Source organism: Gopherus evgoodei, chromosome 12 (assembly GCF_007399415.2).
Source record: "Gopherus evgoodei ecotype Sinaloan lineage chromosome 12, rGopEvg1_v1.p, whole genome shotgun sequence".
Classification (NCBI taxonomy): domain Eukaryota; kingdom Metazoa; phylum Chordata; order Testudines; family Testudinidae; genus Gopherus; species Gopherus evgoodei.
In genome coordinates, this window is record NC_044333.1 from 11,335,257 (window position 1) to 11,350,790 (window position 15,534).

At 44.9% G+C, this 15,534-nt stretch overlaps 1 protein-coding gene across 2 annotated transcripts in view; it reads right to left on the reverse strand.

Moving 5' to 3' along the window:
* The window catches only part of NFATC3 (nuclear factor of activated T cells 3), a 162,373-nt gene that overhangs the window by 43,673 nt on the left and 103,166 nt on the right, over positions 1–15,534 (reverse strand). For both annotated transcript variants that reach the window (XM_030582229.1, XM_030582230.1), the window contains exons 4-5: positions 2,170–2,369; positions 906–1,078 (exon numbers count right to left, since the gene is read on the reverse strand). In XM_030582229.1, coding sequence (XP_030438089.1) covers positions 906–1,078; positions 2,170–2,369 — 373 coding nt within the window. The remainder of the gene's footprint in view (positions 1–905; positions 1,079–2,169; positions 2,370–15,534) is intronic.

A 15,534-nucleotide genomic window follows, 5' to 3' on the forward strand; every position in this document is an offset into this window, starting at 1 on the left:
TACACTGCTTCTCTTGTACATTTGCCCCATATTCTAGGCAGGATTGACTCTATTTTTAGATACTATAAAGGAGGGATTGACTCGGGGAGTCATTCCCAATTTTGCTTTTGTGCCCCTGGCCGATCTCAGCCAGGGGCACCCATGACAGCAGCAGACAGCATGGAAGGACAGATAACCGTCATCTCATTGCCAAATTACACTGGCAGCAGACGGTACAGAACGACTGGTAACCATCTCTGCTATCATGCAAAAGCAAATGAATGCTGCTGTGTAGCGCTGGAGTATCGCCTCTGTCAGCGGCATCCAGTACACATACGGTGACTGTAAAAAAAAAAAAAAAAGCTGAATGGGCTCCATGGTTGCCGTGCTATGGCGTCTGCCAGGGCAATCCAGGGAAAAAGGGCGCGAAATGATTGTCTGCCATTGCTTTCCCAGAGGAAAGAATGACTGATGACATTTACCCAGAACCACCCGCGACAATGATTTTTGCCCCATCAGCCACTGGGCTCTCAACCCAGAATTCTAAGGGGCAGGGGAGACTGCGGGAACTATGGGATGGCTATGGAATAGCTACCCACAGTGCAACGCTCCAGAAATCGACGCTAGCCTCGGACGCACACCACCGAATTAATGTGCTTAGTGTGGCCGCGTGCACTCGACTTTATACAATCAGTTTTATAAAACTGGTTTATGTAAAATTGGAATAATCCCGTAGTGTAGACGTACCCTTAGTAACAGATAGGTTTTACAGTAAATGCACACAGTTTCAAAAATAACTTCACAGCCATAATATTCCGGTGGATTCTTCTGCCTAAAATTCTACTGGCACATGGAACAGAAAGCTATTGCAATTGTAATTAAGAGATTTTAAATGTGTGTAAGAGACTAATTGTTACACAACTTACAGCATTCAACAGGTATGGAAGCAATCTGTAGAGACAACACCTTTCCACTAGGCTGTGGGATATGAACACGGAACACAAGTCGCACTCTGGTATTCTTTCTTCCAATATCTGTCTCTCCTTTACGGAGCTCTATATCTGAATTGCGGAGTTTCAAAATACCAGCACAATCAATACTGGAGGATAAAGGGAGGAGAAGGGTTAGAAGACAGATGGAGGAAAAGAGTCAAGTATTACTAAATGATCAAAAACATATCCTAAAGGTCTCAGTTTAACACTCTTGTTAAACTAGAACTAAAAATAACTCTTAATTTTGCTCTGTGCCACTAACTTGGATAGCTGCTACTATGATGCTTTAAATTAGGGCAAAAAAGGAAACTATGGATTTCAGCTGTAAAGTTAAATTTCGGGAACTTACATCCCCTGTCCTTTTGACTTTTTAAAAAGTAAAAGATCAGTTATTTGTATTACATTAGTGCCTTCCTGATGACACTTTTGAAACAAGTCACTCAAAAGTGATAACCACGTACAATTCTGCATGGGAAACAGTGTCATAAAATGGCCAAACCTGCAACCAACTGGCCTAACAAAACACTTTCTGAAATTCCAAAATAGCAATTATTGTTTATTTGGGACAACGGCTATGTAGTCAACTAAATAATAGGGTGATAAAGACGGCATAGCACTGTTATGGGACAACAATACGGAAGAAATTTTATGGAAAATTTCAAATAAAGTTATACACATTAAAACCCTTAACTAAGTAAATTCTGTTGCTGCATTATATGGTATTCCACATTTTTCTTCTAAAAACCCCACATTAAAAAAAAGTATTCTTACTCATACTGAGAAATTATACACATTTAGCCAAATCAGCATATATGCTGAACTTGATTCATATAAGAAATAATTTATGGTGCTCACTTGGCTTCTAAGTAGCATGGTGTAGCATTTTAGATGGGATGTCAAGTTCCCCCTTTGTTCATTAAAATAATACATAATCATTCCATTTCAGATTTTGCACAGAGGCCTGAAGAAAAGTTAGGATAATAATCCAACTACAGGTAGCAAAAAGCATTTTTTTAAAAAGCTTGCTAGCAGGAAAAAAACCCAGACGACACTATATATAGTACATAATTAAAAATCAAAGCAATTAGGGCTATGTCAAGTTACCTTAAAAAAAAATACACCATTTTAATCTTGTATTGCTTTGAAAGGAATACACAAATGATTAACTTGCTAGTTTGGGAAAAAGGCTGCTACACACCTGGCAGACATATTATTTTCAGGAAGAAGTGGAATTTCCAGTACTTTTGTGCTGGCAATTATTATCTCTTGGCTAGCAGTAGCAACTGTTTTCCCAGTGATTCGGTGCACCTGGTAGAATGCATGAGGTCGTAAGTAGCGATCGTCTGCTGTTCCAATGAACATCTGTAGGTTTACTGGCTTCTCACTGTAGCCTATGAGCTGATTAAAAAAAAAAAAAAAAAAAAAAAAAAGAAAATTTTAGAATTGTAACTGGATTTTATGGTGTTTGTATTTTTGAGACAAATTACATTATTTGTATATATACACACACACAATTATAAAAGGAAAAATATTAAGCTTTTAATATTTATTCACAGACCCTGAAACTTTTTCAGCTTCTGATGTGGCATGACAAACAATTCTACAAGCAGCAAACCATGTGTTAACTGCTTGTCCCTTAGGACAGATTAGGAGAACATATATTACAAAGAAGTTTGTTAGGGCCTGTGTACATTGACACACTCTAGACAATTAATCCAAATTAACCAAAAGGGTGAATTAAAAGTGGATTAGTTAAATTGAATTAAACCTCCACGTGAACATTCTTATTCAGAATTAAATGAGCCTTAATTTCCAAAATGAAATAAATGAAGTCAAATTAAGGCCTCTGCAATTCTGAATAAGTGCATAAACCACATTAAACATCCGTGTGTAACTAATCCACTTTAAATTCACACCTTTGGTTAATCTCAATTAATCTTCCTGAGTATCCCCATGTAGACAAACCCTAGAACGAATGGGAGGAGTTAAAGATCCTTAATTCATTTTGAATTTTCTTAATATTTTTCTGAGAAGCAAATTATGATTTGAGTTTCCTCAGTTTAACAGTTAATTAATTAGTGTCTACAACCTTTGAATTTTAAAAGCAAATAAAATTCTTCATGCTTATGAATTAGTATGGTCAAAATTACCCTATTATTTCCATAGCAGAATATGCATAATTAAACAGCTGGAAGCTTAAAACTAAACGTTTTCAATGTTAGATATTTCAGATAATTGACGCTATTCCAACAAGCCAGAATTTTATCATTTTCCCTACGTAACTTCTATACCAGAGACACACTGTTCTTAGCATTTCATTTTTAAAAAACTGATTCAATATTATAAAGAAGTTTATTTTCATAAACTTATCTAATTCTGCAACCTTAGTTGCATATTAGTAAACATATGCATAAAAGATTTAACTGTGAAGGGAAGTTGACAATTGTATGTTTTCAAGCACAGAAAACATTTAAACTAGTAAATTCTTCCTGTGCATCTTTCCTTCTATTTGCAACTGCAATGATAGCTAATAATTTTCAAGTTAAAATCAATTTTTGTTACATACAGTTGCCACATTTAGGAGAAAAAACAAAAAAAGTGTTTTCTCCAAAGGTTAAATTTACTGCTTTACATCAGTAATAAGCAAAACTTGTGTTCTTTGAAAATGTAACCACAAGGATCAACCCCATTCTTTTGTTGTAGTGCCTGAAAAAGTTAGGAACCTGAATTTAAACAGTTAGCCATATTTAAAAAAAAATAAATAAAAATCTGGACTCTAAACCTAAAACAAAGTTTAAATTAAGAAAGCGACCATAAAATCTGGAGAAATTATAGCATTGCACTACCTCAAACAAATTTTTAATCCTTATGGCAGTGGCTCTCAACTTTTTTCTACAACATTCCCCTATTCAACAAAAAATCCTCCTCATATTTAGCTAGAACCTCCCCTCCATTTAGCAATATGGCAGAAACAGGATGGTCATGACCTAGCACTTCGATACAAATTCCACTGGATTTACCGTGGTTAGGTTACTTCTTGTGTCTCAGAGTGCTAATCAGTTTCACTAATTATGAGGCCGTTATTCATATTGACACAAAATATGGTGCCTGGAGGACTTCCATGTTTACAGAATTGACATTTAATAAGAGTCTGATTTTGTAAACCCATAAGCTTTTGTATGAAGAATTCAATAGGTTTCTTTCTTGGTTTCCAAATGGCTCAGTGCTTCCTTGTAATTGCAATATGTATGCCTGATCATCCTCTGCCAGCAATCACTACTCCTGTAAAGTAGTATAGTAGCTGTCAAGCATTCTCGCATGTGTTTTGGTAGGAGTCTGCCGTAGGGAAAAGTTAGGCTTCATGCACAAAAGAGGGAGGAAAGGAAGGTTGGCTGCTACCTGGCTGTGTGGAAGAGTTCTGGAAGCATATATTGTAAATTTAATTTCCCTTTGTGGGGAAGATAGCACAAGACACAATTGCAGGCAGGTCCGGCACGAAGCCAAAAAGTGCTGTGTAACTGGCTACAGGAAAATGGCAAATTCCATGGGAGGAAAGAGACTGTTACTCACTTTGTGCAGTAACTGAGGATCTTCGAGACTGTTGTCCATGTGGATACTCTGCTTCAGGTGTCTTGACATCCTATGCTTGTAAATGGAGATTTGTGATAGCAGTGCCCAGTTGGATTGCGCACATGCCATAGCAGTCTCAGGACATTCCAAAAGTTTACGTATCGGTGCGCAGCCAATTGTCCCTCTGTTCCTTCTCTACCTCCAGAGAATTTACATGAAACGCTGAAGTAGAGATGAGGAGGAAAAGTAGTAGAGCATCCATAGTGACAACCATCTCTTAAAGAACCTCAGTTACTGCACAAGGCGGATAATCTTCTCTTCTTTGAGGAGTGTCCCTGTGGGTGCTCCACTTTAGGTGACTAGTGAGCAGCGTCCATCAGTGGAGGGGAGGGGTTTCGGAGTTGCGTTATTGACGGTGGATAACACTGTGAGCCCAAAGTTAACACCTGATGCAGATTGTTGCTCTAGAGAATAGTGTTTAGTAAATGTATGGACTGATGTCCAGGTTGCTACTTTGCAAATATCAGTGATACTGATACTGTTGAGAAAGGCCAAGGATATTACCTGTGCTCTGGTAGAGTGTGTGCGAACTTCCACTGGAGGTTGTCGATTGTTGTTTTGGTAGCACAAATGGATACATCCTGATATCTATTTGGATAGTCTTGGTTTTGAGATGGTTTGACTCATCAAATGCTCTGTTATGGAAACAAAACCGTCGATTTTCTAAACGTTTGTTTTTTTTTTAGTGTAGAAAGCTAACGCTCTGCGAATATCCAATGTGTGGAGTGAGGCCTGCCTCCCCCCAGTCTGTATGTGGCTTTGGATAAAACAGAGGTAAGAAAATGGGTTGGTTCAAATGAAAGAGGGAGGTGACTGGGGAGGAACTTGGGATGCAGTCGTAGGGTTACTTTATCTTTAAAGAATGTTGTATACGGTGGGTGTTCCTTTAGGGCACCTAATTCTCTCACTTGTCTGGTGGAGGTGATGGCATTGAGGAAAGCCACCTTCATGAATAAGTGCAAAAAAGAGCAGGTTGCAAGGGGTTCAAACAGCTTTCTGATGAGTCTGCGTAGAACAAGGTTGAGGTCCCACATGAGTGTAGGTTTTTTTTATTGTGGGATAAGTGTTTTCAATGCCTTTAAGGAAGCGTTTAATTGTTGGGTGAACCTATACAGTGACACCCATCCACCTTGTCGTGGAAGGTGGTAATAGCAGCCAAGTGTACTTTGATGGAGCTTGTGGATAGCCCCAATTTTTAAAGTCCGAGTATATAGCCCAGGATCCTCAGTAGGGGAGACTATTGTGGTAAGGGCTTTATCATAGCATCAGATGCAGAATCATTTCCACTGATGGATATATGTCTTTCTTGTACTTGGTCTCCGACTGTTCAGTAATGTATCTTACTTCCTCAGAACAGGCCTTCTTGACCCTAGTCAGCCATGGAATAACCAGGCCTTGAGGTGGAGTACTGCGAGGTTGAGATGACGGATGCGTCCCACATCTTGAGATAGAAGGTACTACAGGTACTTAGTGAGGTACTAAGGGAAGGGTTCAAGGTGGTTTCACTGCAATCTGAAGCAGGTATGGGAACCATGTTTGTCTGGCCATGTTGGTGCTGTAAGAATGACCGTGGATTTGTCCTGTTTGATCTTGTGAATGACTCTGCTTAGGAGTGGGGTCAGAGGAAATGCATACATCAGTGGTGTCTTCCATTTTATGAGGTGAGCGTTGCCTAGGGTGAGGTGTCTCAATCTCACCCTGGAGCAATATTGTGGGCACCTGGTGTTCTGAGCTGTTGCAAATAGAGCTATGGTAGGGAACCCCCATAGTTTGAATATGGACTTGAGAATTCTGGGATCCATCTCCCATTCATGGGTTTGTGAGAAGTCCCTGCTCAGGACATCTGCTATTGTATTCTGACATCCTGGAAGACAGCATGCAGACATCTCTGTTGTTGGTGATGCACCAATTCCAAAGTCATATCACCTCTGTACATAGGTAGTATGATCATTCTACCTCCAGGCAGCTTATGTAAAACATGCATGCTATATTGTCCGTGAGGATCTTGATGGCATTGTTCTTATTTAGAGGGAGAAAGTGGTCACGTGCATTTCAGACTACCCTTAGCTTCAGTAAGTTTATATGCAAGTTGGACTCTGCTGGGAACCAGCGGCCTTGGACCGTATTGTTGAGTAGGTGTGCCTCCAACCTTATTAGGGGAGTGGCTGTCGGGACTGTCATGGTTGGAGTTCTTTATTGGAAAGGGACTCCTGGACAGATGTTCTTTGGTTGTGTCCACCATGTTAGAGCGTCTTTTACTCTGTGTGGCATTGTGAGGTTGAGAGAGTGACTGTGCAGCACATATACTGTTCAACGCCAGCCCTGCAAGAATGGAGTATGGAGATATCATTACTCTGTGTCTGTGGAGGTGGGCTGCAATGACAGAAAGAACTTTGGAGGAGATCCTAGGAGGAGTGGACTGACTGAAAGGTAGTACTCTGTCTTGGAATGCTGTTTCCCTAGGGTGAATCTCTGGAATCTTCTGTGGCCGGTGTAAAGTAATATGAAAATATTCATCTTGGAGGTTGAGGGCTGAGACCCAATCTTCCTCTCTAGCGCCAGAATTATTGTGCTTAGTCACCATTTTGAAACATTGTGTTCTTACAAATTTGTTGAGTTTGTGTAGATCCGTGACAGATCTCCACCCTCTGGTGCTGAGGATTTAGAGCTCTGCGGCATAAGTATAGCAGATGGCACCATTGTACTGCATAGTGCAGAGGTTTTCAGCAGCTCCGTGGGTGCCAAATTGGAAGGTTTCACTTTATTGTGTGAACCCCCATTTGAGCTTGGTTGCATAGGGTCTTTAGCTCTTCAGGAACTCTTGGTACTGGATGTTCCCGGTACCTCGTGGTCCAGCACTCTTGGTGCCGTTGGTACCAGGGCAGATTTTTCAGTTGGAGATAGTTTCTTTTAGGCAATTCTTGGTGCAGAGACTGCTTTTTGGTAGCCTTTGTTGGAACAGGCTCCTTGACAGACGTTGTTGGAGCAGAACCCCTGTCAGAGGCTGCCCCTGGTGACCACTGGTGAGGGGGTGTCCTGGATGCAAGATCAGAGACTGGCCTGGGGGATTTCTCCATCATGAGGAACTTCAGTTGGAGATCTGACTTTTCTTGCCCTAGCTGCCAGCTTTCTGCAGGGTGGGCACTTCTGAGTAATGTGCATCTCAGACACATTATGTGTGGCTGTCAGAGACCCGTATGGAGAGTTTGCAAGTCAGGCAGTGTTTAAAGCCAGGAGAGCCAGGCATTCCTGAGAAACCTGGTCTTAGAGAAAAAAACAGGGATAAATCCTGTTTCAGACTATAACTGTGTACCTGTCAAAGAGATGGGGTGCATGGGGAAAGTAAGAGGAAAAAAAATTTTGAATGAAGAAATAAAAAATTATATTAGGGCAAGGGGATAGTGAAGCTAATACAACTAAGCTAATGCTATCAAGAACAACTATGAACTATCTACTATTACTCTTATCTGAGGTAAGAGAGGGTGCTGCTGATTGCTCTAACTCAAGCCAAAGGTGGTAGAGAAGTAACAAGAGGATGGTTGGCTGAGGACTGCTACATAAACGTTCGGAGTGGCACAAGATGCCTATGATGCGTTCATGGCCCAACCAGGCACTGCTACCACAAATCTCCGATTACAAGAGTGGGTGTCAAGACCCCTGAAGTGGAGCATCCACAGGGATACTCCTCAAAGAAGAAAAGCTGATTTCTGGCATACTGGATCAAAAAGGCTTTTGGAGTACCTCCAGGAGAGCTTCACGGAGATGTCCCTGGAGGATTTCCGCTCCATCCCCAGACAATGGTCTGCGGGGAGATGTTGGATGGGATGGGAACTGAGTTACTGCAGAGAATTCCTTCTTGGGTGCTGGCTGGTGAGTCTTGCCCACATGCTCAGGGTTTAGCTGATCGCCATATTTGGGGTCGGGAAGGAATTTTCCTCCAGGGCGAATTGGCAGGGGCCCTGGAGGTTTTTCGCCTTCCCCTGCAGCGTGGGACATGGGTTGCTTGCTGGTGGATTCTCTGCAGCTTGAGGTCTTCAAACCAATTTTGAGGATTTCAATAACTCAGTCCTGGGTTAGGGGTTGTTATAAAAGTGGATGGGTAGGGTTCTGTGGCCTGCCTTGTGCAGGAGGTCAGACTAGATGATCATATTGGTCCCTTCTGACCTATGAGTCTATGAGAATTCTATGGAACTGCAGAGTCTACAGGGCCTTTACTGAAAAGAAAAGGGTGGTTTGCAGTTCTTACAACTAATGCTTCAGGATGTCTGAAGAGTCAAGACGGCATCACTGCACTGGGTTTATACTAAGTTTATATTCTCACAAGGTCTCCCCCACACAATGTTAAGGACCAGAAACATATTTTTAAATTGGGGGGGGGAGGATCAAGAGCCCTCACAAAGAGCCCTAGCTTAAGAAAAAAAATCTAATTTGCCATACAAAAATTTGACTACAGTTTGTGTGTATCCTGCATCACCTGAAAACTCATGATCTTTGGCTATCAAATGGAAAAAACTAAGTCAAGAAGATTTCTTACTGAGAGAGCCATTTACTTCACACACAACTTGTTTGAGCACGGGTTCTCAGCAACGCCGTAGAGATAGCAGCAATCGCTGTTATTTGCTGGCTGCCTCATTACATTTTCTTCTTTAGGATAATAAATTTTAAATTTCCTCACAAACAGTAACAATCCTAAATGCACACTTAGGAAGTAGACGTATAAGAACAACGGGGCATTGAAATATAGAAACACCGAATAAAAATAACTAAAGTTGGGAGTATGAATTTTTTTTTTAGTCACATTGTAACAGATTCAGCTAACAGTATAATTCCTAAGTTTATACAGAATGCAAGGTTGCACAAATATATTAAAATAGAAATGAATGTTAACTATTGTAGAAGGCCAGTAGCTTAAGACTTATGGAATCAGTGCCTAAATGGTTGGGTACTACTAAATTATTCCAAAATAAGCCACTGTTCATAAGTCCCATAAAGAAAAGGGCCATGTGGTAGCACAGGATCCCAGTGAAAGGGGGGGATGTTCAAAGGGAAAGACAACAACCAAAACAGACTTGGACAGCTGAGAACGGAAGCACCAAACAAAGATGAATGAACTATTTTCAATATCAGGCTAAGAGTCACCCTGCATCTGAAGGTGGGACTTTACATTTTAGAATCTTAGGACAAGCCAGATCCCATCCCAAAATATAAAAAAGGTCAACCCTGAAGCTTCTTGACTTCAAGCCTTTGAAAGCAAAGGTAGTGTCCTTTGAGGCGGAACAAGTAATGGATGAATTAGAGATTGTCACTAACCTCCCTGTTGGAAGCAAACTGGAAGAGGATATAAGATGTAACCTGTATCCATTACCAGTTTGAAACATACAAAACCAAAAAAAAAGCTCTGGCATTCTTTGTTACTGTTACTACTAGTCCAGGACCCCAGCCTTGATCACCGCAGGTCAGGAGGGCTGGAGCGGCCCCAGCCCTGGTCCTGCAGCCCCAGCGGTTATCCAGCCCGCCCCCCGGTGCCGGAGTGGCCTTGGTTAATGGTTAAATGATATAATTTTAATAATTTAACCAGTTAACTTTTTTAATTGATATTTACATCCTTAACAAGAACCATCTTCAAAGTCTGGAAATGAATGTGGTAACTTGGATTCAGTTTGCACAATGCCTTTATAAAACCACTATGAATCAAGGAAACTGCTCTGAGGAATTTGAGTACAGATGAACGAGAAGAAAAAACTTCAGAGTCTTGAAGTAACGTACATTTAGCTTAAAAGTAATTAAGAAGGACCTAGAGCCTTGAAGCCCATATAAAGGAAGAGTATAATATCAGCAATCCCAGACTAGAACAAGTTCACATTCTGGAATCTGCACTAGGTGAAAGGAGCTTTCTTTTGGATTGAGACACTCTGGAGGTTGAATCCTTCCTACATCAGTAACTAACGTAAAAGACAAGCAAATCACTTTGATTGATCTGTCCCTCAGCCCTCGTATAGATTGCGCCGATCACAACAGGTCTTGCATGCTTCTCATAACCTGGCCTTTTTTCTCCATGTGTGGCCATGTCTTTTCATGATAAAAATCTTTCCATCACTTTGGAGCCAAGTGGTCGTTTCAGTTCCCATGGGTACAACTCAGCAACTGATCTATCGATTGTTAGCGATCCTCCCTATATGCCCGGACCATCGTAACAACATTCTGCACTCCACTCTACTGTCTGATCACTTCATTGTGGACTCTGTTGTGGATTGAAATTCCTACAATTCTTCTTTCCGTTGCCCTCTCCGTGACAGACAGTTGCGGCTCCTCTGTTTTCGTCAGTGCCCAGGTTTTGCTGCTGTACAACATTGCTGTCAGTACTCTTTTGAGTTGAAGAGGCTGGCCCATGTTGCCTTGTTGGTTTTTCCTTGGAGGACATCCTAGATAGAATTGAATGTGCACCAACCTGCTTTCTTTCTTTGAGAGAGCTCACCTTCCAGACTGTGGTGCATGTTAATTTCTTGGCCCAAACAGACACATCACTCAACTTCTATTTTTTCTTCCTTAGAGTATGTCTACACTACGGTATTATTCCAATTTTACAGAAACCAATTTTTGGAAACAGATTGTATAAAGTTGAGGGCACGTGGCCATACTAAGCACACACTAATTTGGAGGCGTGTGTCCATGTACCGAGGCTAGCGTCAACTTCCGGAGAGTTGCACTGTGAGTAGCTATCTCATAGTTCCTGCAGTCTCCCCCGCACATTGGAATTCTGGGTTGAGATCCCAATGCATGATGGGGCAAAAACAGTGTTGCAGGTGGTTATGGGTAAATGTTGTCAGTCAATCCTCCCTCCGTGAAAGCAACGGCAGACAACCATTTTGCACCCTTTTCCCTGGATTGCCCGAGCAGATGCCATAGCACAGCAACCATGGAGCCCATTCAGACTTTTTTTTTTTTTACTGTCACGGTATGTCTACTGGATATTGCTAACAGACACGGTACAGCAGTGCTACACAGCAGCATCGCCTTGCCTTTGCAAGTTAGCAAGGACGGTTACCAGCTCTACTGTACCATCTGCTGCTTTGCAAGTTGACAAAGATGGTTACCAGTCATACTGTACTGTCTGCTGCTGGCATGGGTGCTCCTGGCTGGCCTCGGTGAGGTTGGTCGGGGGCGCATGGACAAAAGCGGGAATGACTCCCCAGGTCATTCTTTTCTTTAAGTTTTTTCTAATGGAGAGTCATTCCTGCCTAGAATATCAGGCAAGCCTACTAAAGAACCAGAGAGGCAAACGGCCGCTCCGGGTCAGAGCCCCAAATATCCCACAGAAATGATGAGCTGCATACCATTCTAGGGGGTGCCCCTACAACAACCCCACCCATTGTTTCTCTCCTCCCCCACCCCTCCTGGGCTACCGTAGCAGTTATCCCCCCATTTGTGTGATGAAGTAATAAAGAATGCATGAATAAGAAACAACACTGACTTCATTGCCTCTGCAAGCAGAGATCAAAGAGGGGAGGGGAGGGCGGTTGGCTTACAGCAAAGTAGAGTGAACCACCATTCTGCACTTACTCAGCCTATAGCTGAAAATGGGAATCTGTGACAAGCACTAGGACAGCAGCACAGGCAGGACTGAATCTCCATTTGTGTCTGGGCCTTTGGTTGACACTGCTAAAATACAAAATGTCCCAGGATATGTATGTTGGGGGGACAGTTCTAAATGGCAGCTTAATTGTTTTATTTGCAGCAAAATGTAGAGGTCTAAGTAGTAGATTGTGAGCCCTGGTAGCCAGGGATAAGGCACAATGGTGCGGTGCTGCTGACTGGGGAGAGCAGCCTGAGGCAGAAGCCTCCAGCTGCCATGATATTCCAGGCAGGACTGAATCTCCATTAGACAAAACTTAAAGAAGAGAATGACCTGGAGTCATTCCCATTTTTACCGAGGCCAGCCAGGAGCACTCACGGGACGATAACGATGGATACCAGTCCTACTGTATCATCTGCCGTCCACAAGGCAAGGGAAAGGAAGGGAAGGGGATGCTGCTATATAGCACTGCAGCACCACATCTGCCAGCAGCATCCAGCAGACATACGGTGACATTGAAAAAAAGGCAAGAAACAATTTTTTTCCCTTTGCTTTCACGGGGGGCGGGGGAAGAGATTGACGACATATACCCTGAACCACCTGCGACAATGTTTTTGACCCTTCAGACTTTGGGAGCTCAGCCAAGAATTCAAATGGTTTTCGGAGAGAGCGGGAAAAGACGGTTACTCACCTTTGTAACTGTTGTTCTTCGAGATGTGTTGCTCACATCCATTCCAGTTAGGTGTGCGCGCTGCGCGTGCACGTTCGTCGGAAACTTTTTACCCTAGCAACTCCAGTGGGCCGGCAGGTCGCCCCCTAGAGTGGCGCCGCCATGGCACCTGATATATACCCCTGCCGGCCCGCCCGCTCCTCAGTTCCTTCTTGCCGGCTACTCCGACAGTGGGGAAGGAGGGCGGGTGTGGAATGGATGTGAGCAACACATCTCGAAGAACAACAGTTACAAAAATGAGTAACCGTCTTTTCTTCTTTGAGTGATTGCTCACATCCATTCCAGTTAGGTGAATCCCAAGCCATACCTAGGCGGTGGGGTCGGAGTGAGAAGTAGCGGCATGGAGCACTGCAGATCCGAAGGCCGCATCCTCTCTGGACTGCTGGACCAGGGCGTAGTGGGAAGCAAAGGTGTGGACCGATGACCAGGTCGCTGCCCGACAGATTTCCTGGATGGGCACACGGGCGAGGAAAGCCAGCGACGATGCCTGCGCCCTGGTGGAGTGCGCAGTCACATGGCCCGTAGGAACGTGAGCCAAGTCATAGCAGGTCCTGATACAGGACATTACCCACGAGGATAATCTCTGTGAGGAAATGGGAAGCCCCTTAATGCGGTCCGCTACTGCCACGAAAAGCTGGGGGGATTTGCGGAATGGTTTGGTCCTCTCCACATAAAACGCGAGAGCCCGACGGACATCTAGCGAGTGGAGTTGTTGCTCCCTGCGTGAAGAATGAGGTTTCAGGAAAAAAACTGGGAGGAAGATCTCCTGGTTGACGTGAAAGGCTGAGACCACCTTGGGGAGAAAGGCAGGGTGCGGTCTCAGCTGCACCTTATCTTTATGGAAGACTGTATACAGGGGATCTACCGTGAGAGCCCGGAGTTCCGACACCCGTCTAGCTGAGGTAATAGCTACTAAAAAGGCAGTCTTCCAAGAAAGATAGAGCAGGGAGCAAGTAGCTAACGGCTCAAAGGGGGGCCCCATGAGCCGAGACAACACCAGGTTAAGATCCCAGGTAGGGGCAGGAGGTCGGACGTTAGGGTATAGACGTTCCAGCCCCTTAAGGAATCTAGACACCGTCGGGTGAGAGAAAACGGAGCGTCCATCCCCACCCAGGTGAAAGGTGGAGATAGCCGCCAGGTGGACCCGCAGGGACGATATCGCCAGGCCCTGTTGCTTAAGGGACCAAATATAGTCCAAAATATTGGCCACCGAAACTTCCATCGGGAGGAGACCCTTCTCCACGCACCAACAGGAGAAACGCTTCCACTTGGCCGAGTACGTCGCTCTAGTGGAAGGATTCCTGCTGCCCAAGAGTACCTCACGTACCGGGGTGGAGCAGCGCAACTCGGAACTGGTCAGCCACGCAGGAGCCATGCTGCTAGGTGCAGCGACTGGAGGTCCGGGTGACAGAGAGTTCCGTGGTCCTGGGTGATCAGGTCCGGGTGAAGGGGCAGGGGAACTGGGTCGGCTATGGCCAGGTCCAGCAACATGGGGTACCAATGTTGCCTGGGCCACGCCGGGGCTACCATGATCACGCGGGCCCTGTCCCTGCGCACCTTCAGAAGGACCTTGTGGACCAGCGGGAACGGGGGGGAACGCGTAGAACAAGTGGGTCGTCCACGGAATAAGGAAGGTGTCCGCTATAGACCCGGGTTCCCGGCCCTGAAAGGAGCAGAACGCCTGGCATTTCCTGTTCCCTCTGGACGCGAAGAGGTCCACGCGGGGACAACCCCACCTCTGGAAAAATCGAGAGCGCGACGTCCGGGCGGAGGGACCACTCGTGCGCGAGGAAGGATCTGCTCAGGCGGTCCGCCAGCGTGTTCCGTACTCCGGGGAGGAAGGAAGCCGTGAGGTGAATGGAGTGGGCTATACAAAAGTCCCAGAGTCGCATCGCCTCGTGACATAGGGGAGAGGATCTGGTGCCACCCTGCTTGTTGATATAGTACATGGTCGTCGTGTTGTCGGTAAATACCGCGACACAACGACCCCGAAGCTGGTGACAGAACGTTTGACAAGCAAGGCGGACCGCTCTCAACTCCCGCATGTTGATATGTAGCTCCACCTCCTGTGGGGACCACAGGCCCTGTGTCCTCAGGGTTCCCAGGTGGCCCCCCCAGCCGAGATCTGAGGCATCCATCGTTAGGGACACAGAGGGCTGGGGTAGGTGGAATGGGAGCCCCGCACTCACGACGGACTGGTCTAGCCACCAACTGAGAGAATCCAACACCCCCTGGGGGATTGTGATCAGCATGTCTAGTGACTGCCTTGCCGGCCGGTAATGTGCAATAAGCCAAGACTGGAGGGGCCTCATGCGGAGCCGTGCATACCCGGTCACAAACGTGCAGGCTGCCATATGGCCTAACAGGGTTAGGCATGTCCGTATCGATGTCAGGGGTGCTGCCAGCAAGCACTGAACGATCGCCGACAACGACTGGAACCTGGGCAACGGCAGAAGGGCCCTGGCCACGGTGGAGTCCAGGACGGCCCCAATGAACTCCACCCTCTGCGAGGGGAGCAGGGTGGACTTGTCCACGTTGATCATGAGGCCCAAGGTAGCAAACAGGCCGGTGATCCTGCGGACGTGGCTGCGGACCTGCAGCTCCGACGTGCCCCGAATTAACCAATTGTC